The 26,522-nt window shown below is 47.3% G+C and overlaps 1 protein-coding gene across 12 annotated transcripts in view; it reads right to left on the reverse strand.

Moving 5' to 3' along the window:
• The window catches only part of klhl17 (kelch-like family member 17), an 82,141-nt gene that overhangs the window by 47,147 nt on the left and 8,472 nt on the right, over window positions 1-26,522 (reverse strand). For 7 of the 12 annotated variants that reach the window (XM_038822011.1, XM_038822013.1, XM_038822015.1 and 4 more), the window contains one exon: window positions 8,771-8,884. Coding sequence is in view for 4 of the 12 variants with exons in the window: in XM_038822017.1 (XP_038677945.1) it covers window positions 8,771-8,773 (3 nt within the window). In the remaining 8 variants the exon portion in view is untranslated. Of the gene's footprint in view, window positions 1-8,770; window positions 8,885-17,631; window positions 17,742-17,771; window positions 17,966-26,522 lie in introns of those variants that run through there. The other 5 variants (XM_038822018.1, XM_038822014.1, XM_038822020.1 and 2 more) reach the window with 3 other exon arrangements.

The raw sequence follows: 26,522 nt of genomic DNA on the forward strand, positions 1-26,522 counted from the left end.
GGAGAGAGGGGGGGAGGGGGAGAGAGGGGGGAGGGGGAGAGAGGGGGGAGGGGGAGAGAGGGGGGAGGGGGAGAGAGGGGGGAGGGGGAGAGGGGGGAGAGGGGGAGAGAGGGAGGAGGGGGAGAGAGGGGAGGGGAGAGAGGGCGAGAGAGAGAGAGAGAGGGCGGAAGAGACAGAGACAGGGACAGAGAGGGGGATGGAGAGAGGGTGAAGCGGGGGATGAGGAGAGAGAGAGAGATAGAGAGAGAGAGAGAGTGTGAGTGAGAGAAATAGGGTGAGAGATCGCGTATTTGTCGTAAAATATATCTTGGGTTATCTCATCACCAGGGTTCCCACCAAAGCAGGAACACGAGGAGCATATTGTGAAGTAGAAGCACACCAAATCTTTCCAAGAGCCGGTGCAGACTCGATGGGTCAAATGGCCTCCTTCTGCACTGTAAATTCTATGATCTAAAATTCTATGAAATCAAGGGGCTTTTCACAGTAACTTCATTGAAGTCTACTCGTGACAATAAGCGATTTTCATTTTCCTGATCCTTCAGGGTTATCGTTACTGGTTACATATTTAATTGGTGTTAGGCTCACAGTGAAAATTAATTCCTTGCAGTCAGATCCTTGGAAGCAGTGTCTGAACGCTTAGAGACTGCGAGTGGTGGGATTTTGTCCTACTTTACTTTCTGGGTAGATTCAAAGCTCCGGGTAATGTGAAGTGACTGCGGATAGACAAAACTGCACTTGCCCGATTGTTCAAACGCGGTAATGATGCCTTTAGGTTTTTGGTCAGGGAAATTCCTTGAATGATTTGAGCAAGGCAAGGGTGGTGGAGTCTTTTAAAAAAGATTATTCATGGCTGTGAGTTTCGCTGGTTAGTTGCCCATCCCCCACTGTCCCCAAGGAGGTGATGGTGAGCTGCCTTCTTGAACCGCTGCAGTCCATGTGGTGTAGGTACACCCACAGTGCTGTTAGGGAAGGATTTCGACCCAGTGACAGTGAAGGAACGGCCAATATATTCCCAAGCCAGAATGGCGAGTGGCTCGCAGAGGAACTTGCAGTTGGTGGTGTTCTCATGTGTCTGAGCTTAACTTCGGTAGTAGGGAAGATGCTGGAATCCATCATCAAGGAAGAAATAGCGAGGCATCTGGATAGAAATTGTCCCATTGGGCAGACGCAGCATGGGTTCATAAAGAGAAGGTCGTGCCTAACTAATTAAGTGGAATTTTTTGAGGACATTACCAGTGCAGTAGATAACGGGGACCCAATGGATGTGGTATATCTGGATTTCCAGAAAGCCTTTGACAAGGTGCCACACAAAAGGCTGCTGCATAAGATAAAGATGCATAAGGGTAAAGTAGTAGCATGGATAGAGGATTGGTTAATTAATAGAAAACAAAGAGTGGGGATTAATGGGTGTTTCTCTGGTTGGCAATCAGTAGCTAGTGATGTCCCTCAGGGATCCGTGTTGGGCCCACAATTGTTCACAATTTACATAGATGATTTGGAGTTGGGGACCAAGGGCAATGTGTCCAAGTTTGCAGATGACACTAGGATGAGTGGTAAAGCGAAAAGTGCAGAGGATACTGGAAGTCTGCAGAGGGATTTGGATAGGTTAAGTGAATGGGCTAGGGTCTGGCAGATGGAATACAATGTTGACAAATGTGAGGTTATCCATTTTGGTAGGAATAACAGCAAACGGGATTATTATTTAAATGATAAAATATTAAAGCATGCTGCTGTGCAGAGAGACCTGGGTGTGCTAGTGAATGAGCCACAAAAAATTGGTTTACAGGTGCAACAGGTGATTAAGAAGGCAAATGGAATTTTGTCCTTCATTGCTAGAGGGATGGGGTTTAAGACTAGGGAGGTTATGCTGAAATTGTATAAGGTATTAGTGAGGCCACACCTGGAGTATTGTGTTCAGTTTTGGTCTCCTTACTTGAGAAAGGACATACTGGCACTGGAGGGTGTGCAGAAGAGATTCACTAGGTTAATCCCAGAGCTGAAGGGGTTGGATTACGAGGAGAGGTCGAGTAGACTGGGACTGTACTCGTTGGAATTTAGAAGTATGCGGGGGGGATCTTATAGAAACATATAAAATTATGAAGGGAATAGATAGGATAGATGCGGGCAGGTTGTTTCCACTGGCGGGTGAAAGCAGAACTAGGGGGCATAGCCTCAAAATAAGGGGAAGTAGATTTAGGACTGAGTTTAGGAGGAACTTCTTCCCCCAAAGGGTTGTGAATCTATGGAATTCCTTGCCCAGTGAAGCAGTTGAGGCTCCTTCATTAAATGTTTTTAAGGTAAAGATAGATAGTTTTTTGAAGAATAAAGGGATTAAGGGTTCTGGTGTTCGGGCCGGAAAGTGGGCTGAGTCCACAAAAGATCAGCCATGGTCTCATTGAATGGCGGAGCAGGCTCGAGGGGCCAGATGGCCTACTCCTGCTCCTGGTTCTTATGTTCTTATGTCTGCTGCCCTCGTCCTTCTAGGTGGTAAAGGTCACCAGTTTGGAAAGTACAGTTGCAGAAGGGCATACCGCTGCCACTCTGCGTCGGTGGTGGAGGGAGTGAATGTTGAAGGTGGTGGATGAGGCGCCAATCAAGTGGGCTGCTTTGTCCTGGATTGTGTCGAGCTTCTGAGTGTTGTTGGAGCTGCACCTATCCAGGCAAGTGGGGAGTATTCCATCACACTCCTGACTTGGAGATGGTGGACAGGCTTTGGGCAGTCAAGGGGTGCGTTCCTTCTGATTAGGATTGCTAACGGTGGTTAAATTTATTCCTGAGGTTTCATCACATGACTTGCCCCACATTCCAATCTTTAAGGGCCAAGCCATCCATCCCCGTGATGTGCACGGCCTTCCTACGCCGTTTGGAAAGCAAAAAGGCTCATTGCCCATTGGATGATGTCCGACTGCCAGCCAAGCAGCGGCCCCCTTCCACATTTTCAATACTTTTATATCTGATAAAGATATTTGCCAAAAAAAAAAGACAACCCACAAAACCTTGTGTAACATCCCGAAGATTTTTCTCCAGGGTCGCACACGGCAGATTGATCTTCAATCCCTGGAGACTCCAGGCCAATCCTGGAGGATTGGCAACCCTCAATGCAATGGTGGGGGATACAGAGGTTTGGGCAGAAGGATGAGCTAGATTGGCTGCACTGCCTCTCACCATCATTTATCTCAGCGATATTGTTGGAATATCTGTGCACATGGGCCATGTGCAACCTCCAATGGCGGCCTATTTGGGGACTTTCGTCTCAACTATTTTTCCTGATTCCTGGGGAACCAGTTTGTGGTGGGGTGGGTGTCTCAGTGCCTGGGGTAGTACCGACCTTACCGGGTCTGGCCTACATGTGACTCCAGGTCCACCAGAGCAATGTGGCTGACTCTTGGAAATGCTCTCTTAAATGGCCGATCAGACCACTCGGTTGTATTAAACCGCCCGGCATATGGTGTGCAGCGGTCAAGACGGCAGCGCACCATCATCGTCCGAATAAATGACACCCACATTTCGCGAATGAATAAAAAAAAGGATAAGGTCAAAAACTATCACTTACAAAATCAAGATGGGTTCTGAGAAAGGAGGAATGAAGAGACGCTGATCTTAATAAAAAAAAGAAAAAAATTTGAAGTGCCCAATTTTTTTACCCAATTAAGGGGCAATTTAGCGTGGCCACCCACCTACCCTGCACATCTTTGTGTTGTGGGGGTGAGACCCACGCAGACACGGGGAGAATGTGCAAACTCCATACAGGCAGTGATCCGGGGCCGGGTTCGAACCCCGGTCCTCGGCACTCTGAGGCAGCAGTGCTAACCACTGCGCCACCGTACTCGCCCCAGGTTACCTTAATAAGGTGAACACAATGTAAAATAGGATTGGAGATAACCCAAATCCATCTTTCACTTTCAAGTTAAGTTGAAAGTCGAAGGACCAGGTTTCAGGTCCCATCCAAAAGGGAGATACTTTGAGAAGCCATCTCTAAGCTTGCAGCAGCAGTTCTGACTAGTATGACTCAAATCTGATGGGCTGCATTGACTCAATGCTCAGATCACCCGTTTTGTGTCTCTTTCCTGCTTTACGCAGTCTGTTGAGTAAACAGTGCCAGTGTCCCAGGTTCGATTCCGGCTTGGGTCACTGTCTGTGCAGAGTCTGCACGTTCTCCCCATGTCTGCGTGGGTTCCCTCCGGGTGCTCCGGTTTCCTCCCACAAGTCCCGAAAGACGTGTTGTTAGGTGAACTGGACATTCCGAATACTCCCTCAGTGTACCCGAACAGGTGCCGGGATGTGGCGACTAGGGGCTTTTCACAATAACTTTATTGCAGTGTTGATGTAAGCCTACTTGTGACAATAAAAAAAGATTATTATTATTGTTCAAGACAGCGAAAAGGTTACTGGAATCAACCACGAGTCCACTTTGCTGGAATGTTTTAATCTGGTCTGGCATACATTTCCAGCTTTACAAGTCCGGGCATGTGTAAATACTGCAGGGAGTGTTCCAGCTTATCTTTTGCTCTTGTCAATAATTCCCCTAGGTCAGGAACACGGAGTGGGAACCCAACAGGTTCCCTCCCATAGGACCTCGCTCCTTGCAGGCAGACCACACTCCCAGATACACTTTCACTGCCCATTTCCCATCCAATCTTGTTGATCTTTCAAATGGAGGTCGCCTACATTTTTTCCCCTTCGTAACTTCCCCCCCCTCTGCCACCTCATATTTTATACTAACTTTATTAAAACGCATCCTGCATCTGCTCAGGACAGAAGACAAAATTGCTTCTGACCCTTGTACGACCTCGCCACTCAAACCTTCCAGCAACTTGTGAAAGAGCACGGTTTGTGGTATCTTCAGCTGGCAGAGCCAAGTTATAGGATCCTGGCCCACAGGAAAGAAGGGGGTCTTAACGAGACCTGGATCTAACTGATTCAACAGCCAGTGAGGTAGCATCACTTCAGGCAGATAGCCTAATCTGCTCTCAATTCTTCACTGAATTATGCACACCGGGACGTTAATTTAACTAACAAGAAAATTCTCATCTTGAAACAGGATACGGCAGCACGGTTTGACAGGGATATCCAGGCTAGAATGTATGAGGAATTTCTGTCGACTGCCCGATATGTTAGCAGTGGAATAATCCCATTGAAAAGGAATAGGGCACCAGCATATTACATGTGCTGCAGTTCGGGGAGAAGCACACCATAATGACCTTTCGACCTCAAGCTCCATTCTTCATGAAAAATGAGTATGTGCTCACTTTTCTCCCTAATTAATAATCCACGAACAATGTGGGCTCAGTGCACAGCCTGAACAACGCGCTCTCTCAGCAGATGATTTTGCTGGCGGGTTAATTACTGTGGAGGATGGGGAATCGCCCAGATTCCATTAGAAATGGGATTGCCCCCCTCGCGCACGCTGTACTGTATTATGCTTTAAGGGCGCCATCTTAAAGCTGCGGCCTGGCCATTCACTGTATAGAATGCACAGGACAGAAGCAAGCCATTCGGCCCGACTGACAGCGTTAGTACTCTACACAAGCCTTCCCCCCTGTGATGAATGATATCTTTATAACTGTACTTACCTTAATGCGATGGCCCTTTAAGACCGGGCTTGGGACCATGGGGGACTCTGCCTCTTGCTCGCCCCCAGGAAACTGTATAAGGCTACGCTTAGTGGGCAGCGTGCTGTGAGCACACTTCTCGGCAGCTGTCTGGTTCTCTGGTAATTAAAGCCTATGAATTACCAATCTTCTCTCCTGTGCGTAATTGAGGGTATCTCCCCCCTCCCCCCATTCTTCACCTCATCCCTATCAGCACATTCTTCCATTTCTTTCTCCCTCGGTTTAGTTAGCTCGCCTGACATGGATCGCTGCGTTCACCTCAACTACCTTTTGTGACAGCAAATTCCACATTTTAATAATAATCTTCACTTACTGTCACAAGTAGGCTTCCATTAATGTGCAGTGAATTTACGGTGAAAAGCCCCTAGTTGCCACATTCCAGCGCCTGTTCGGGTACACGGAGGGAGTATTCAGCATGTCCAATTCACCCAACAAGCACGTCTTTCATCACAAGGATCGAGATCAGGAAACAATTCTTCGCCCAAAGAGTGGGGGAAATCTGGAACCTTCTTCCCCCTAAAGGCTGTGGGTGTTGGGACGGTTAATTGGAGTTGTGGTGACTGAATTTTGGTAGGTAATGGCACTGAGGTGCTGAGAGTTAAAAGCGGGTAGGTACAATTGAGCTATGGTCTAATTAAAAGGCCTCGTAGGTTCAAAGAGCTGAGTGATCTATCCCTGTCCCTATGATCGTGTTCATTAAAAACTTCCAAAAGGTTACAAAACAGAAAATGCAGCTGATACCGTGGTATCGCTGCTCAGTCCCTAACCCTCCACTAATATCCAAATTGTCATCAGGGACTCCTTTTGTTGGTGACCTATTGCATATGTAACGATGAAGGTCTCGCTTTATCTATTGTGAAAAAGAACAAGACAAACTCGGTCATTCCATCAGACCCACATCTTCCCGTACACCCTGCCCATCCTCAAGTATCTAACCACCAGAGAGAGAGCTTTCCATGTACTCCAGTTGATCCCCAAAGATTATCATGCAAGAAAATTAATCCAGGCTGGGTCTCGTAAAGTCATTGGAGTATGTTTTAGGGACTCGATTGTAAAGGGAGGGGGGGTGGGATTTATTGAGAAAGATTTACCAAAATGAACAGAGGATGACAAGTTGTAGTCACGTAGAAGACTATGAAAAATTCAGCTTGTGGAGCAAGGGGCTTTAAGAGAAGATACAAAAATTAAAAAAAAGGTTTTCAAAATTTGGAAAGTCTATTTTCCAAGGGATAAACCGTGAAAGTGAAAGCAAAATACTGCAGTGCTGGAAACCTGAAATGAGAAACTCTGGAAAAACTCAGCAGATCTGGGCAGAGAGAAACAGAGTTACCGTTTCGAGTCCATGTGACATTTCCACAGAAAATAGTGAGATAGAGAGAGGTTGAGATATGAGGAGTTGAGTGCTTATTTATTGTAAGAGTAAATGGGAAGTTCGAAGAATTTTCATACTGAAGAACAGATTATTACAAATGGTTATTGACGTGGAGAATATGGCATCTATTAACCCCTGTCCAAGACACCTGTAATCTAATTGGGGTCTATGCGAGCAGTTAGTTCTAAATCCTTTTTTAAAATAAATTTAGCGTACCCAATTCATTTTTTTTTCAATTAAGGGGCAATTTAGCGTTTTCAATCCACCTACCTTGCACATCTTTTAAGGTTGTGGGGGTGAAACCCACGCAAACACGGGGAGAATGTGCAAACTCCACACGGGCAGTGACCCAGAGCCGGGATCGAACCTGGGACCTCAGCGCCGTGAGGCAACAGGGCTAACCCACTGTGCCACCGTGCTGCCCTGTTCTAAATCCTTTTAACGGTACAATACCGAACTACACGCATCATGCCATTAGCTGAGCACGGGTTACAGAGATGGTCTTTCATCTCCGAGGTGTTCCTATCCAGTAGATGAACACTTCCCTTTATCTGTCTCTCATAGCTGTAAGGGTTCTATTTTAAACCGATTGGGGCCAGTCCACATCCGGGTCCCAGCACCGTACAGACACCAATTTAGCAGTTGCTCAAACCCGTGCAAAGGGAGTGAGGGTCAGGGTTGTCTATACCAACCAGATTTCTCTTCAATAATTAGCAATGTCCCAGAGGCCATATTGCAGCTGGCAGATTCACAGAAACAGACAACTTATCCAGTAGACCTAGTCGACTCAGGCAAAATAATACCAGAGAGCTGTCCTGATCCTCAACACCATTTGACCTTCGGCCCCAATTTTACCATTTTGCATGATGGCCGTACCAGCCTCCCCGGACAGGCGCCGGAATGTGGTGACTAGGGGCTTTTCACAGTAACTTCATTGAAGCCTACTCGTGACAATAAGCGATTTTCATTTTCATTTACAGTGCAGTAGGAGGTCATTCGGCCCATCGCGTCTGCACTGGCCCTTGGAAAGAGCTCCCTACTTAAGCCAACGCTTCCAACCTATCACCGTAACCCAGTAACATACACCTCGCCTTTTGGACACTTAAGGGGCAATTTAGCACGGCCAATCCACCTAGCCTGCACATCTTTGGATTGTGGGAGGAAACCGGAGCACCCGGAGAAAACCCACGCAGACATTGGGAGAACGTGCAGACTCCACAAAGACCCGAGGCCGGAATTGAACCTGGCTCCCTGGAGCTGTGAGGTAGCAGTGTTAACCACTGTGCCACCATTTATCTTGTTTGCTTGATAACATTGTGCCTGTGACCACCCCCCCCCCCCCCCCAGGTTAATTGCAAACTGGCTGAGATGTTTTATGTGCCCGGTACCCATGAGCCTGTTATCCCATCGGCAATGAGTCGGACTTGGACTCAAGTCCCTGGGTTGAAGGAACAATGGGCTAATCCACTGCCTTGTGGCGAAGAGCCAAACTCAAAAGCATTCAAAATAAAAGCCTAACCAGCTTGGCTGCACCTGTCAGACTTACTGACAACACTCAAAAACAATAGCGGATTCTCGAATCATCCTTTTTGAGGCGGTGTCTGTCGAGGAGTGCAAGGGTGGGTGGGTGCAGTTAAGTGGGAAAGGTTTCAGCTCATGGTCACTAGCTAACCTGCTTCAGATTTAACATAACATTAATACGAGCAAGTCAGAAATCATCTTCGCTGTTGCTGAAGCAACCGAACGCACAATGCTTCAGCTTCCTTGAAAGGATAGCAACACTTACCATTCTCACATAGTTTAGACTCAACCTTCCAGAAGTTTCTTTAGTGAAAGATCCGCCTAAAGTCCAGAGAGGTCTTGGATTGGCCGAGTTAAAATTGAGAGAAATGAGAGAAATCTGAAAAGAAGAGAAGCGAATAGTGCAACTTTAAAAACCAGAAGCAATCTGAAGGAAGTCACAAACACGATGGTTATCACCCAATTTTTAAATCGCAATATGCAACAAAATATTTAGAAAAATGTTCATTTCTTTTTGTGCGTTTAAAAAAAAATTCACACCTCTTAAGCCAAGGTGCTGTTAAAAATGCAAACATGTTAATATATAAACGCAACATTGGCCCAGACACCAGGAGACTCTCTTAGCCTTCATTGATCGGCTTCACAGATCTTTGAATACCACGTATGCCCCTAGAATAAGGAGGCAAGGTCTTCACACAATTCCTAGAGTGCAGAAGGAGGCCATTTGGCCCATCAAGTCTGCACCGACCCTCTGAAAGAGCATCCTCCCTGGGTTCATTCCACTGCTCTATCCCCGTAACCCCACCTAACTTTTTTTTTTAAAATTTAGATTACCCAATTATTTTTTCCAATTAAGGGGCAATTTAGCGTGTCCAATCCACCTACTCTGCACATTTTTTGGGTTGTGGGGGCGAAACCCACGCAGACACGGGGAGAATGTGCAAACTCCACACAGACAGTGACCCAGAGCCGGGATCGAACCTGGGACCTCAGCGCCATGAGGCGGTTGTGCTAACCACTAGGCCACCGTGCTGCCCAACCCCGCCTAACTTGACAATCCATCTAACCTGCATATCTTTGGACTGTGGGAGGAAACCGGAGCACCTGGAGGTGACCCACGCAGACACGGGGAGAACGTGCAGACTCCGCACAGTCACCCAAGGCCGAAATTGAACCCTGGTCCCTGGAGCTGTGAGGCAGCAGTGCTAACCACTGTGCCGCCTTGGTTTTACATCTCAGCGAAATAACAAAAAGCAGTCTAGATCGTGCTCCACCCTCAGTGAGGCTCGGACCCGATTAGATCTACCGATTAATGGGCAGAGAACTTTAGGTCACGCAAAGAGGTTAAAAAAAAAAGCAAGCACCATTACTTCAACAACCAACGTTACTAAATGACCCAGTTCGATTCCCAAACCATTCTCTGCCAGGATACCGAAGACAGTGAGCTCGTTCCGCCCTGAACACACAGGCACTGGGCCAAGAGGAGAGAAAGCTTCGCTGAAACCACAGGCAAAGAAAGTGACAAACACGTCCGTCTGTATTTCACATGTGTTGAGCAGACCAAGGCAACAACTGTTTACAATGTAAACAGAACCTTGCCAGGGTGAATCATAACTGAATATTTTCAGCTGAGTAGCAGCAGACAGCACATGATGGCAAATGCTGAGGGATATTCCAATCGGCGTCACCCAATAACATATTACAGCAATGACATCTTTAGTATGGTGTTATAATAATGTCCAGAATTACATGCTATAATCCTCTTACCTAATTAATCTTCAATATTGAAAAAAAACAATCACATCCTGACAATTAGAAAATCACGTATGGAATTGGGATTGACAATTTAGAGAAATAATGCAACATCCAACTCTTTTTAAAAAAAATAAATTTGTATTCAGATTTTCACAAAATATCAATAACAGAAAATATTGACCTATTAACAACTAAGAAAAACAAGTAAGAAAAACAAGAACGAACCCCCACCCCCTCCCCGTTAAATACAAAAAGAAGAAATAGATTAACACCCATCATAACCATAGAACACATGTACACGTCCCTTCAAACCCACCCCCCCCCCCCCCCCCCCCCCCCCCCCCCCCCGGGCTGCTGCTGCTCCGGCCTATTTCCCTACCGTTCTGCCAGGAAGTGCAGGAAAGGCTGCCACCGCCTGAAAAACCCCTGTACTGATCCCCTCAGGGCAAATTTCACCCTCTCCAATTTGATGAACCCCGCCATATCATTGATCCAGGCCTCCACGCTTGGGGCCTCGCATCCTTCCATTGAAGCAAGATCCTCCGCCGGGCTACTAGGAACGCAAAGGCCAGGACACCGGCCTCTTTCGCCTCCTGCTGCGCGTCCCCAGCCTGGCTTGACCCTGGATCCTACCACCCTCGACACCGTGCTTGCTAACCCCTTCCAAAATTCCCCAGCGCTGGGTATGCCCAGAACATATGGGCATCGTTCACTGGGCTCCCCGAGCACCTAGTACACCTGTCGTCGCCCCCAAAGAACCTACTCATCCTCGTCCCGGTCATATGAGCCCTATGTAGCACCTTGAACTGTATGAGGCTAACAGCCAAATCTTATGGGATGGCCCTTCCCTTTGATCCACTGAGTTTGCTATCGCCTGCACAGCTCCATGGGTCGCACAGCGAGTTCCCAGTCAGTAGTGTTTGCTACCCTTTCAATCTAACAATTTCACTATTACTGCTTGAGCAAATGCAGCAGGGGACCCGACCCTGTAGAGACCCTCGGAAGTACGTGGCACCAATGGCAGAACTTGCACCCACGGGCGCTGCGTGAAGTCTTCGGTTTCATTTGCTCGAATTCTATCCCCGACTCAATTTATTCAAAAGTCAGTTTGGGTGGGGGGAAAACACTGTCTGGGAATGTTGACAGTGCCGCCCCTCCCCCCCCCCCTCTCCTTTAATGGGGTAACGTCCCCACGACTTGTTATGGCTGCCATTAAAACTGGCTGACCAGAATTTGAAGCGTGGATGTTAGGGCGCAATAGTTTTGTGGTGGTATGACTAGCAGACCTTGCAGCACCTTAAGAGGTGTGCTACTATTGGGGCAGAGGACTCGCTGCCCATTGGCTCTGGCTGGTCAAGTGCCTCTCTGCCAATTGGCTGACGAGAGGCTGGTGGCTCCTCCCACGGGGAGGGGTATAAGTACCATTGCACCTGGCAGTCGGCCATTCTGTGTAAGTCGACTGCAGGGTTAACATCTAGCTCATTAAAGCCAAAGTTTTGGACTCACTCTACAGCTCGTGTCTGAATTGATGGTATATCAAGTTTCATGGTCACCATTAATGAGACTAGCTGTAAGTTCCAGATTTATTAATCGAATTCAAATTCCCCCAGCTGCTCTGGTGGGATTGGAACCAATGCCCATGCCACTCCGCCTACCCCAAGCATTAACCTGGGTCTCTGGATCACTAGTCCAGTGGAATCATCACAGCGTCACTGTCTCCCTCAATTGCACAATCAGGCTGCTGGACTATAATCTGTCCCAATGCTGTACTTTAAAAAAAAAGAACTGACCTATAGCGGAGTCCTCAAACCACTGAGAAACATCATGACATCTCACACATGTTGCTCATGTGAATCACGATGAATCAGATAATAAACAAAATCTCCTCTCCTTATACTTGGTATGCTCTTAATCAAAGCAGATGAGCTAATATTCTTTAGCCCTAGGGAGCGTTCATTCAGCCACTCAAGCTCGCTCTTCCATTCAGTTGGGTGATGACTGACGTGTATCCGTCTTGGCTCCAAAAGCTTGAATGCTCTTGTTTAACAAAAACCTTTCAATCGCACTTTTCAACTGAGCCCCCAATCTCACCAACTTTTCAAAAAGGAGAGAGAGGGTGTTCCAGATTCCCATTGCCAGGTGTGTGACAACGTGCTCCCAGATATCACCCACCAAACAACCTAGCTCCAATGTTAAAGGTACTGCCCCTCGCTCTGGACTGTCCCAATGAAGGAAATTGTTTAACGCTGCCTAATTTAGTTACAGTAAACCTGAAGGTTTTGGTTGAAGGCCCCCCGAGACATTATTCGAAGAAGGGCAAGGGTGCCCAATCCGGCCATGGCCGATATTTCTCCATCGAACAACATCACTGACAAACAAGCAAGGCTAACGGATTGTTCCGAATGGCACTTTCTGCTCATATAACCATCACTGCACTCCAAAAGATAACTATCTGCTGTGAGGCATTTTGACGTGACAAAGATGCGCTGTGTAAATTAACGAAAAGATGTTTTCAAATGACAAAAACCTGTAATTCTAGTGAGCAGTTAAGATGTTAAATATGCCATGGCATTTTACAGAGAAGAAATAGAGCACAAGGAATGGTGAACATCAAGGCTGATGATCCAAAATGGTGGTCGAAGGATCAGCTTCCGATATAACAACATCAGAAGGCCATAAGACACAGGAGCAGAATTAGGCCATGCGGTCCATCGAGTCTGCTCCGCCATTCAATCATGGCGGATATGTTTCTCATCCCCATTCTCCTGCCTTCTCCCCATAACCCTTTATTAATCAAGAACCTATCTATCTCGGTCTTAAAGACACTCAGTGATTTGGCCTCCACAGCCTTCTGCGGCAAATAATAGGAGGAATATTATACCAAGATTAAAAACGACCCGGAGGTCATTGTTCCATTTAAATCTCTCACTTGCAAGCTCAGAATGTGACTGCACAACTCACAAGGAAATGGTCCAGAGAATCTCAATCAGAGTGGCAATAGGGATATTAACATTGTTAACAGTGGGGCAGCACGGTGGCCTAGTGGTTAGCACAACCGCCTCACGGCGCTGAGGTCCCAGGTTCGATCCCGGCTCTGGGTCACTGTCCGTGTGGAGTTTGCACATTCTCCCCGTGTCTGCGTGGGTTTCGCCCCCACAAGCCAAAAATGTGCAGGGTAGGTGGATTGGCCACGCTAAATTGCCCCTTAATTGGAAAAAATAATTGGCTAATCTAAATTTATAAAAAAAAAACATTGTTAACAATGTCAGGGTTCTACTCGTGACTGACGCCCAGTAATTTATTGTTAATGTCGGGGGCAGATCTCACTTGCCTCTGCATTCAAATCTGGAGGGCCCACAATTTGAGAATTATTCCCCCCGCACCCTGCATCTTTGTTCTTTGGTGAAAGAGATTACCTTGTTTTTTCCACTTGACGGAAGCTGAGAAACATCACGACATCTAACACATGTTGCTCATGTGAATCACCATGAATCAGATAATAAACAAACAAAATCTCCTCTCCCTGTACTCAATATACTCTTAATCAAAGCAGATGAGCTAATATTCTTTAGCAACAGGAGCCACTCAAGCTCGCTTCTGCATTCAGTTGGGTGATGACTGATGTGTATCCGTCTTGGCTCCAATTCTAAGGTATTGCCCCTCGCTCTGGACTGTCCCAATGAAGGAAATAGTTTAACTCTGTCTAATTTAGTTACAGTAAGCACCTTGGTTACATTGCCCTTACTCTCCTATTTTCAAGGGGATACAAGTGTCATCTATGCAACCAAGTCTCCATTTTGAGCCCGTTTCAGCGCACACTTGCGGCAGGCCAGGAAGCCGCCATGCTTTCCGCTGCGGCCACGATTGGAACCCAAACGCAATGCCATGCTGGTTGGCCAATGAGAAACGTAACTGGACACTGGCGCAGCATTGCCTGCCGGGGCGGGACGGTGGGTTTTGAGTCCAATAGGGAATCTATTTACACAGACACAGCTCCCTGAAAGCTGCCACGAGTGGCGAGGAGCCTCAGGGAGTTGTCCAGGAGAGATTATAAAAATCAGTTATGGTCCCAGCACTTGCCAGCCATGCGAGGGGCGAGAGCAATGCCGGTGCGCAGTCTGCCCCTGCTTCCCCGACGAGCGCCTGCGCACTCTAGTGGAGGCAGAGAGCCGAGCAAGTCATTCTCATGTTGCTGGATGGGAAGTGAAGGCCACCACACCAGACAAGAGGGGCCTGGTCAGAGCTGGAAGCCCAGGTCAGCAGGCATGGACATTGGGTGTCACATCTGGATTCAGTGTCACAAATGGCTGAATGGTCTTCTGTGCTTGGTGAGGGCGAGTAGAGAGTTGGGGCCAGGTGGTGGGGTAGCCAACCTTATTACTATCCCAGACCAGACCCCAACAGAGGCTAGGATACTGTTATGAAAAACAGTATATGGAAAAAATACTTCACTCCAGGAGTGATTGTCTGAAAAGAATAGGGATTTGGTATTTTTAAAACAAAACTTTATTATTAATACAGTATTAAACTCTTTAACCTCACACCCAGAAATAGCTTACAATTATCCCTTAAACAATAATACTAAATACAATACCCTTAATTACTATCTCTATTCGCAATCAAACCACAAGAAAGGAAAAACGTACAGTTCTCAATCCAGCCTACATCCCAATTGCATAGAGTAATTCATGCTTTCCAGAACAGGTTTGGCTCCTGTTAGAAACCCTGTAGACTCTGACTGGATGTCTTCAGAAAGCTGTTTTAACTGGTATGTTTCAGCTTCCCCCATTGTCCTCTGACAAGTCCGCTCTGCTTTAAATGCTTCTTAAAACTATCCCACTGTGAGAGGAAACTGCCTTACCTGCGGACTCAGTGTCAGCCAAATCCTCGCTCAAAAGCTTTTTCACAAATGTCTGAATACCGTAGCTCCACCCAGCAATGACATCATCTCCCCAAGCTGAAAACACATGAACTCCTCAGGGACTCCCCCTAGTCAAACAACAGTGCATTAGCCCAGGCTTTTTACTCTGTGGTCAATTTCACTTCTGGCTCCTAAAAATCTTCTGGTCTTGCAAAACAAGATTATTTTAGAAACATGACTACTGCAGTCAAACACACACTAAACCAGGCTTTTCACCCTTAAAATTGCCAAATGTTTATAATCCAATGTCTCTAAAATCCTGCATCCGTCACATCATACTGAGCAAATTTGAGAATGATACGCTGTGCAAGTGTGGAGTAAGATCCTCAGGTCACAGAGAGGCTGATGTCGCAGAGGAAGGTAGAAGTTCAGTGGACAGATGTGAGACTGGCGGAGAGTGCAAACAATGTAGGGTTGCCTCATCTCAAACATAAAGTTCCAAGCAAGGGTCCCCAGATGATCCAGCAATCACAATGCCACCATGATGCACCTGTCCGTAGGCTGCACATGGGCGACGTGATGATTGACACCACTGACATATTGTCTTTCTCCACGAGGTCAGCCATCCTCCAGAGGCTGCTGGGATCCCAAGGACCCTCCCTTTGAGACCCAGCAACTAACCATCCAGCCAAGCTACGGCCACAAACAGCACCTGGGAGTGTGGCAGAACTTATACCTCATGGCTACCTTGCACAGACTTGCAGAATCTAGGTCTTGTGGCCACGTACGATCTGCATGTTCATGGAGTGGTGACACATCCAATTCACAAAAGATACCCCCCGCTGGAGCCCTGATGACCACACGGATGCAGTCTATGGCTCCCTGGATGTGGGGGAACCCAGAAATACCTACGAAGCCTCTGGCTCGATCAGTCTAGCTGGCTTGGTCCATGTGGTGTCCCGAGAGAGGTGCACTGGACCTTGGACATGTTGAGGTCGCTGGGTCGTTGCCTATACACACTGGCAGCAGGATAGTGGGGGTCTTTCATGGTGCTATCCAACTCTCCCTCCCACAGGTCTGTCCCTGCAACATTGCCTGGGGACACCTGGCCTCCACTCCCCGTCTCTTCCTCCTCAGAGGAGGTGCCCCCAGCGGCGTGCACAACCCCCACCTGCTGAGATGCAGATGGCACTGCCCTGTGCACCAAAGGCTAAAATGGGCAGAAATGCTCCAACAGAGTTAACAAGAGTTCGCAGGACAAGGCTGACAAAGCAAAGACTTCAGATGAAAACAGAAGATAAGGTTTGAAAGCTCCAGGCTAAAGCAATAGCAAATTCTCACCTGAACTCTGAACAGTTCATGCAGCCAATGCCCCAGCCCCCTTTTATCCCGCCTTTGGATGAGAAAAGTGAGAAACGGGATGGTCGGCGGTCCGTGTTTCCCGCGCTGTGACCTACAAGTTGCATGGGCAGCATTAAGGGCTGCCCTTAAGATAATCTTTAACTGGCTAAGTAATGGTTGGCACGTGCCCGCTGCCCAAAATATCATGCGAGTGCGCATGACGTCGGGACACACATCTGATATCTTTCCGCACGATTTTGGGTCAGGTCGGGTAGACAACATACAATTCTGGCCAGAGACTTGGGTAATAAATGTTCTCATTTGGCCCAGAGGGTGCCTATTTTACCACAGTCTCTGGTAGGCCACCGACAGGCTCTCTGCCAATGTGGGAGATTCAAAGACATTTAATTTCTTCAATTTCTTTATTTCCCACTCCAGTGTCCGTTATATTACCTGGAGTAATATATGTAACTCATTTGTTTATGCCAAGATATACTTAACTTTGATGATGATGGATGCTCAAAGTCGTCCAGTGATAACAAATAATTTATTAAGTAACTAATCAATTAATTTAGGAGTTCGATTCTTCAATATTTTTACTCGTAGTTAAATTAAAGAATCATAGAATTTACAGTGCAGAAGGAGGCCATTTGGCCCATTGAGTCTGCACCGGCTCTTGGAAAGAGCACCCTACTTAAGCCCACACCTCCACCCTATCCCCATAACCCTGCAACCCCATCTAACCTAAGGACAATTTATCATGGCTAATCCACCTAACTTGCACATCTTTGGACTGTGGGAGGAAACTGGAGCAGCCGGAGGAGACCCACGTAGACACGGGGAGAACGTGCAGACTCCGCACAAACAGTGACCCAAGCGGGAATCGAGCCTGGGACCCTCGCTCTGTGAAGCCATAGTGCTAACCACTATGCTACCGTGCTGCAGAATTAGATTAATTATGAATATTATACTTCGCACTCTGATCTAACTATGCACTTCTGTTCTCTAGCCACAACACGCCGGAAGAGAGCGGGAAAACAGATTGAGCTTGTGTTTATACCCTCTGTTAGTGTTGCCCTCTAGTGATCTTCTGTCTGTACTGACTGCACATTAACCCTTCATATATATACAGAGATCACTAGAGGGTCCACTTTCTGTGCAATGCCCACCTGCCGATCTTGTGACTGGTATTTCTTTCCTCAACAGCAGCCAAAACCAGACGCAGGTTCAAGACGAAGAATGCAAAATAGAACTCAAGGCGCAACACGATGAAAAAAAATGAACCAACGAACTTGGATTTATAAAGCACCTTTAGGGCATCCAAAAGTATTTCGCAGCCAATGAATGAATTGCGATTGAAGTGTAGTCATTCTGTGCAGCCCGTTTGCACACAGCAAGTCACTTAATCGGTTGCGAAGGTGTTGACAGAAGAATCAATTATAGCTTGGACACTGGGAGAATCTGCTCTTCTTCAAATAACACCATGGGCTCTTTTACATCCATCTGACAACAAATCAACAACAACAAATCAACATCAGGCAGTGTTGGCCTTGGTTTAACATTTCTTCCGATAAGAGCTACCCTGTAGCACTCTGTCTGGGGAGGAACGAAGGATCTGGTAGTTGTCAGTTTTGATGGTATCCCTTGGATCTGTAGCTGGCAGCAGCGCGTTCCTCCTGACTGAGAACATTTACAAAATCATTCTGATGGAATTTTAATCGGGCATTCCTGGGGTTACTGCAGAGGCAAAAGAGAAGGAATTCCAGCAGTAAATTTGGAGGAACCTGGTTCACATCCGTAATACAGTATAGCAGATCAGAGCTCAAGCAGCCTGCTTGATCACAAGCATTGCTTTGCCTCTTTAAAGTCTACTATTTTTGTTGGTTTATCCTCTTGCTAACACCCCATGAACTCTGTATACGTGCGGTCTTTAGATGTAGGAGAAAGGGACATTTGAGGTCCTCGCAGAAATATCTGATCTCCACGAGTCCTCGTAGCTGAGCTATAAATTATTCTTCAAGAATAGAAAGTTCCTTCGCCGGTAGTTTTGCTTGTTCACTCACACGACACAACCAAAGCTGACTTTTCACCCCCTCCAACAACTAATTGCATTTATTCTGTGGCCTTAACATAATAAAACATTTCAAGGCACGTCACAGGAGAGATTCTAAACAAAATACGAATTGATTCCGAGTGTTGTTGAGCAGCGAGACCTTGGTGTCCATATTCCACAACTCCTCGGAAGGCAGCAAGAGAAACTGAGGTGAGTATGGTGTTGAGATAGAGGATGAGCCAAGGATTATATTGGAATGGCAGAGCAGGCTTGAAGGGCTGAATGACTTACTATTTTCTACGTTGATATTTGAGGGTTTTGTTAAGAGTGGATAGAGAAAACGACTCCTTCTGGTGAGGGGGGTTAATAACCAGAGGTCAGAGATTTAAAATCATTGTTCATTGTTCAACGATCCGGACAGGAGGAGATTTGAACTCCCGATTTGCACTAGTATGCCTGAAAAGGTGAGGGAAGCCGATTCCGTCAGTAATTTTAAAAGGGTCTCGAGGATAAGAAACGTAACGCAGGTGCGCGAGACTCAGCTGGATTGTTCGCACGGAGAAGGAGCAAAGTCCCAACAAGCCAAACGACCACCTTGTATGCCCTCGGTTTATTTGATTCCACAATAATGTGACACCGGACCACAAGAAACAATATCGGCTGAGGTGAAGCTTGATCAAAGAAATGTTAAAGCTTAAATAACCATGGTACTTCATAGTGTACGATAGGCTCATTCGTTTTGCTTTTAGGTTTTGTTAGGTAAAAGAGGGAGGTGAACTCACTCTTTTTTAAGGATTTTAAGGCGTGTCACACAGCAGGGCTAGAGGGGTTCAGGGCAAGGTTTCAAAATCTTCGGGCCCAGGTCAATGTGGTTCTTTTCATAAATTTAGTTTACCCAATCCATTTTTTCCAATTAAGGGGCAATTTAGCGTGGCCAATCCACCTACCCTGCACATTTTTTGGGTTATGGGGGCAAAACCCATACAAACACAGGGAGAATGTGCAACCTCCACACGGACAGTGACCCAGAGCCGGAATCGAACCTGGGACCTCGGCGCCGAGAGGCAGCTGTGCTAACCACTGCGCCACCGTGCTGCCCTGGGCCCAGGTCAATGTTGGCTCAATTAAAATCAGGGATGTTGAAGGGGCCACAATTGGAGGATTGCAGAGATCTGGGAGAGCTGCGTGGCTCGAGGAGGCTGCAGGGATAATGAAGGGTGAGGGTTTGAAAATATGATTTGAGGATTTTAAAAATCGAGGCTGGTGGCCCACAGCGGTCAGAGAAAACAAGGGTGAGGGCTACTGGCAACAGCGGCTTGATCGAGTTCAAGCTGACTTTGGGAGTCTTAAATATAAAATGTGAGTGTTCAGCTGCTTAATGAAGAAGGGGGCTGGATTAGCTCAGTTGGTTGGACAGCTGGTTTGTGATGCAGAGCGAGGCCAGCAGTGTGGGTTCAATCCCCGTGCTGGCTGAGGTTATCCATAAAGGCCCCGCCTATTTAACCCTGCCCCCTTGCCTGAGGTGTGGTGACCCTCAGGTTAAATCACCACCAGTCAGCTCTCCCCCCTCAAAGGTTCGATCCCGGCTTTGGGTCACTGTCCGTGTGGAGTTTGCACATTCTCCCCGTGTCTGCGTGGGTCTCACCCCCACAACCCAATGATGTGCAGAGTAGGTGGATTGGCCACACTAAATTGCCCCTTAATTGGAAAAAATGAATTGGGTACTCTAAATTTAAAAATAACTAAATAAATAAAAGAGAAGCTGTAGCCACAAGGCCATCGTTCACCTCACTCTTTTCCCTAACAAAACCTAAAAGCCTGTCGTACACTATGAAGTTCCATGGTTATTTAAGCTTTAACATTGTGAAGTTCCCAAAATGTCATGCCAGTTCTTTATTAACCAATTTCTAGGTCTAAACGTGAGTTTTGAGGAAAGGAAACCTTGTATTTAAGTAGTGTATTGCCATTACATTGAGCCATCTTAAAGTACTTCACACAGTGAATAATCTCAGGCCCCATGTGTCTTTGAAGATAAAGCACATTTTGAGTCACAAAGTCTCAGCGTTGACTCAATGGTAACACTCTCGTCTCTGAGTCAGAAGGTGGTGGATTCAATCCCACTCAGAAGAACTATCTCAATTCCACTTTCCTGTGTTACCCCCCCTTCATTATCCAAAACCTCACGAGTGCAGTCTTGAACACACTCAGCGGCTGAGCATAAGAAGTTCTCAGTGCTGCACAATTCCAAAGCTTCTCACGACCTCAGTGCTCAGTAACTAACCGTTATCCTGAGGCTATGATCTTTTGTCCAGGCGAAACATCCCCTGCCCCACTCCCCCTGCTATGTCCAAACATTTTTGTTACATGTTTCAATTGGACAATCGTTATTTTTTCTAAATCCTGGGGGAATATAGGCCTGGTTTACTCAACTTCTTTATCGCAGGAGGTGCTCCAGTGAATCTTCATTGCGCTCCCTCTCTGGCAGATATAGCCTTCATCATGCTACCAGAGCACACAGTCCAAAATGATGCAGTACTGATGGAGTGCTGCGCTTTTGAAAAGACAAACTAAGGGCTCATGGAGTTTGGGTAACATATTGGCACGGATAGAGGATTGGTTATCGTACGGGAAGCAGAGAGTGGGGAATTTCAGGTTGGCAAGCTGTGATCAGTGATGTGCTGCAAGGATCGGTGCTGGGGCCTTGGCTATTGACAATATTGAAAATTGAAAATCGCTTATTGTCACAAGTAGGCTTCAATGAAGTTACTGTGAAAAGCCCCTAGTCGCCACATTCCGGCGCCTGTCCGGGGAGGCTGGTACAGGAATCGAACCGTGTTGCTTGCCTGCTTGGTCTGCTTTAAAAGCCAGTGATTTAGCCCAGTCTGCTAAACCAATATATATTCAACTCTAGCCAAGTCTGCCGATGGTACAATGCTAGATCGGAATGTAAGCTGTGAGGAGGACACAAAGAGGTTGCAGAGAGATATAGGGGCATTTCTGCTTGTATCCCGTGACCTGTCTCTCGGCGGCAATGGTGACTTCGCCACTGGCTGGTGGCCGGGACCTTCTGTCAATGGGATTTCCCATTGAATCCCCCTCCCTTCGCCGCTGGGAAACCTGTGGCGGGGGTTTGCTGTCAGAACGACCAAAAAATGCCCTCCCTTAGACAGGTTAGGCGAGTGGGCAGCAAGGTGGCAGATGGATTTATAATTTGGCCAAATGTGAGGTTATTCACATTGGTTGCAGGAATAGAAAAGCAGAATATTTTTTTTAAAAGGCATGAATGGGTAAACGTTGATGTTCAGACTCGAGTACACTTGTACAGGGAATGCAAAACGTTAAGAAGGAGGTACATCGAGCAGTAAAGAAAGCAAGTGATATGTTGGCCTTTATTGTGAGGGGATTTGATTATAAGAATAAACAAGTCTTGCTACAATTATACAGGGCTTTAATGAGACCACGCCTGACATACTGTGTGGTATTATGGTCCATAAAGGCGCAATTTAACGGTAAAAAAACAAGAGTACTATTTTGAGCGTGTTGAGCGGGGAGTTTCTCATCACAACTGCCAAAGCCGCACTTACCTTCATTTCCTGCACGGACAAACTCAGCTCGTCAGTACAGGAAGAGATCGGGGTGCCATTTTCAAACGCCACCATGATCTCTGGACCCCTCACTGCGGCCTCCATACCCTCCCCCTCCCAACGCCGAGTGTCCTCGAGCTCCCTCTGACACCACTTCATAAGGGCAGGGCACCCCCCGGGTACAATCCCCAACAGTGGCAACGTGCCACCTTGGCACTCCCAGCCGGGGACCTTGGCAGTTGCCCTGGCAGCCTGGCAATGCGACCAAGGCACCACGGCAGTGTCTGGGTGGCAGTGCCAAGGTGCCAGGCTGGTAGTGGGAGTGCCAGGGTACCACCCAGCCCAGAGCCGACCAGCTAGGCACCTTTGATGGCCTGGGAGGGGAAACACACCCCTGCCCAGCTGCTGTCAAGCCTGGTCCACATTTGTCTGGACCAGTGCTAAACTGCACCATGACGAGATCTCCCAGGCGCGGGCATTCGTTCCGGCTTTTGGGAAAATCCAGCGCTTACACATTTGAGTGAGCTGCTCACCTAGATATGCAGATCGGGATTCCGCCCGGTGAGGGCGAGATCCAGATCGTGACGTCTCGCGAGATCTCGTTCGACCTTGCAAGGCACCCCGAGTCCCAGGTCGGGCGCAATGCGACCATTCGATCAGGCCCCATGCTTAAGGAAGGATATACTTGCATTAGAGACAGTAGTGTCAAGGTTCACTGGATTGATCCCCGACATGCGGCTGTCCTCCAATCAGATAGAGGCCGAGTAAATAGAGTCTTTAATCTCTGGACTTTGAAAGAAGTGAGACATTGAAGATTCTGAAGGGGCCTGACAGGGTAGATACTGAGAGGTTGTTTCCCCGGCTGGGAAACCTCGACCAAGGGAGCAGGGTCTCAGGGTAAAGGAGCAATCATTTAGGACAGCGATGAGGAGAAATTTCTCCACTCAAAAGGGTTGTGACATTTTGGTTGTGCCATCACTGAATATATTTAAGGCAGAGTCTGGCCTCCCAGGGCATCGAGGAATATAGAGAGCGGGCGGGAAAGTGCAACTGAAAGCCGAGGATCAGCCATGATCTTATTAAAGAGCTCGATGGGCCACGTGACATTCTCCTTATCGTTCACATATCTTCCTGATGAGATGGCAAACTGAGGCTCCACCTGCCATAAAACATCCCACGTCACTACGCTGAAGAAAAGCAGAGTAGCTCCTCCCGTCACCTGATGAATATTTATCTCCCCCCCCCCCACCCCACCCTCTCCCCACACACATACACAATAGTGGGCAGCACGGTAGCATTGTGGTTAGCACAACTGCTTCACAGCTCCAGGGTCGCAGGTTCGATTCCCGGCTTGGGTCACTGTCTGTGCTGAGTCTGCACATCCTCCCTGTTTGTGCGTGGGTTTCCTCCGGGTGCTCAGGTTTCCTCCCACAGTTCAAAGATGTGCCGGTTAGGTGGATTGGCCATGATCAATTGCCCTTAGTGTCCAAAATTGCCCTTATTGTTGGGCGGGGTTACTGGGTTATGGGGATAGGGTGGAGGTGTTGACCTTGTGTGGGGTGTTCTTTCCAAGAGCCGGTGCAGACTCGATGGGCTGAATGGCCTACTTCTGCACTGTAAATTCTATCTATGATAGTGCAAAGTGATGTCCTGGGGATGTGAAAGGCCAGACAGAAATGCACGTTATTTCTGTACGTCAATTGAAATAGGAAGAAAGGCTACTCTTTTCAATTCTGTTGCTGAATCCTATCAAATGGAACAAAAACCTCCCAGGACATTTAATCACTGGTTTCTTGGGGAAAGTGTAACAGTTGTACACTTGCTATCTGTGCAATGTGATCCCAGCCCTTTCAGGGTCAGTCAGAGAAGACAGCCTCGGTTCTGAAGGACAAATGCAACTGAGGAAAGGGAGGTGTTCCAAATTCACAACCCTTCGGGGGGAATTCCCAGGTTCACTACTGGGGTAAAAATTACAAACACCAATTGGCAAATTCACTTTGCACTTGATCACATTATAGCTGACCTGAGAATGCCCGATACCGACTCCTGATTTTTTTTTTTGCCTGCTTGTTGTCAACACCCAGAATCGTATGTTGCCACAGATACAAGCTGAGTCTGGCCTATGTATGTTGCCACTGGAAGAATGATTTCAGAAGAGGAAAAAAGGAGTCACCTTCATAATTACGGAGAGGGGGAAGACTGAAAGCCAGCAGACAGGAATGGAAACAGAGGCAAGATGTGAAACAGAGCGCAAGGAGTAGGCTGCAGAAAGCGGATCGCAGACAGAAAGCGTCAAAGTCAGAGCTACGATCACGCAAGACAAAACATCACGTTTATTCCACCAGCGACACTCCGAGTAATTAAACTATGAAACTCTTAAAAGGATTTTATAGCTCATGAGCACTTAACGTGTCTAGTGTTGTTCAGGTTCCTACTCGTGTCTTTATTTTTTAATGTGCTGCTGAATGCTGAACAATTTGAATAACACCATTGTTTACGCGATCAAGGTCAATCTCATTTTTCCCTCTTTCTAAAAAGTTATTTTTGCTTCTTCTTATTTATAGACTCCTCTTCCCCAGGTATTAGGGTGGGTATTGTTAGAGTGCAATCGATACTGTGTGTTCTGTAGCTGCTCACTGGGGAATATCCGATGGGGAACTGGTGTGGCCTTCTCCCATGTTTCACGGTCATTATTATCAAACAGCAGAATGCCAGTTCCACACACGTGCTGACAACAGCCCAGTTCTACCTCATCACCACCTCCCTTGACCTCCACAGCCTCGGATTTGCAGGCTGCTTCGTTGACCCCTCAGTATTGCACGAGTTGAGGTTTTGTCCAATTAAATGTTAATTGCCTTCAGTCTCTGCCACAAGCTCCTTCCCTTGCCCTTGGAGATTGTGAACAGTGTGATTCAGCTTCAACCTTACATATCGTATTTAAAAAAAAATAAACTTAAGAGTACCCAATTCATTTTTTTTTCTCCAATGAAAGAGCAATTTAGCGTGGCCAATCCAACGAGCCTGCACATCTTTGGATTGTGTGTGTGTGTGTGTGTGTGTGTGTGTGGTGGGGGGGGGGGGGAACCCACGGGGGGGGGGGGGGGGGGGTGAAACCCACGCAGACACGGGGAGAATGTGCAAACTCCACACGGACAGTGACCCAGAGCCGGGATCGAACCTGGGACCTCGGTGCCATGAGGCACAGTGCTAACCACTGCGCCACCCCCTTACATGTTGTATTTACCCACCAAGATGAGCCTCTGACCACATATCCACCCCCCCCCCCTCCCCCCACGCCGACCAGGCCGCCCATTTCCACCTCTATGGCGTCACCCCGTTCTGACCCTGTCTCCACTGATCTGTTACCGAAACCCTCATCCAGACCTTTGGACTTAACTCTCCTGGTCGACCTCCCATCTTACCTAAACTTGGCCTCCTTTCAGGATGCTAACTTGCACCAATGATACTCAGCCATCACCTTGGTGCTTGCTGATTTTTTTGGATCCTGGACTGGCAACGTCTCGATTTTAACACTCTCATCTTTTTCAAATTGCTCCATGGCTCCTCACCTTTGCTGCTTCCTCCAGCCCTACAAGCCATTGGGATCCCTGCACTCCCCTACTTCTGATTTGCACCTCGCCAATTTCCATTGATTCACCATTGGTGGCAGTGCTTCAGTAAGCTAGGCCTTAAATTCTAGAATCCCTTCCCTCATCCCCTCTCTCTCTTCCTTTAAGACACTCCTTTTTGACCAGTTTGTCTTCACCTGCCTTTATAACTCCATATGTGGATTGGTGTCAAATATTGTTTGATAAGGCTCCCGTGAAGCATCTTGGGAAGTTTTACAATAGTACAGGTGCTACACCGATACAAGTTGTTGTTATATCTTTGTTAGTGTCACAAGTAGGCTTGCATTAACACTACAATGGGGCTGGTTTAGCTCACCAGGCTAAATCGCTGGCTTTTAAAGCAGACCAAGCAGGCCAGCAGCACGGTTCGATTCCCGTACCAGCCTCCCCAGACAGGCGCCGGAATGTGGCGACTAGGGGCTTTTCACAGTAACTTCATTGAAGCCTACTCGTGACAATAAGCGATTTTCATTTCATTTCAATGAAGTTAATGTGAAAATCCCCTAGTCGCCACACTCTGGCACCTGTTTGGGTACACAGAGGGAGAATTCAGAATGTCTGATTCACCTAACAGCATGTCTTTCGGCACTTGTGTGAGGGGCAGGTCGTGCCTCACAAGCCTCATTGAATTCTTTGAGGATGTGACCAGACACATTGTTGAAGGTCGGGCAGTGGATGTGGTGTATATGGATTTCAGTAAGGCATTTGATAAGGTTCCGCATGGTAGGCTCATTCAGAAAGTTAGGGGGAATGGGATACAGGGACATTTGGCTGTCTGGATACAGAATTGGCTG

Source organism: Scyliorhinus canicula, chromosome 16 (assembly GCF_902713615.1).
Source record: "Scyliorhinus canicula chromosome 16, sScyCan1.1, whole genome shotgun sequence".
In the NCBI taxonomy this organism is placed as follows: Eukaryota; Metazoa; Chordata; class Chondrichthyes; order Carcharhiniformes; family Scyliorhinidae; genus Scyliorhinus; species Scyliorhinus canicula.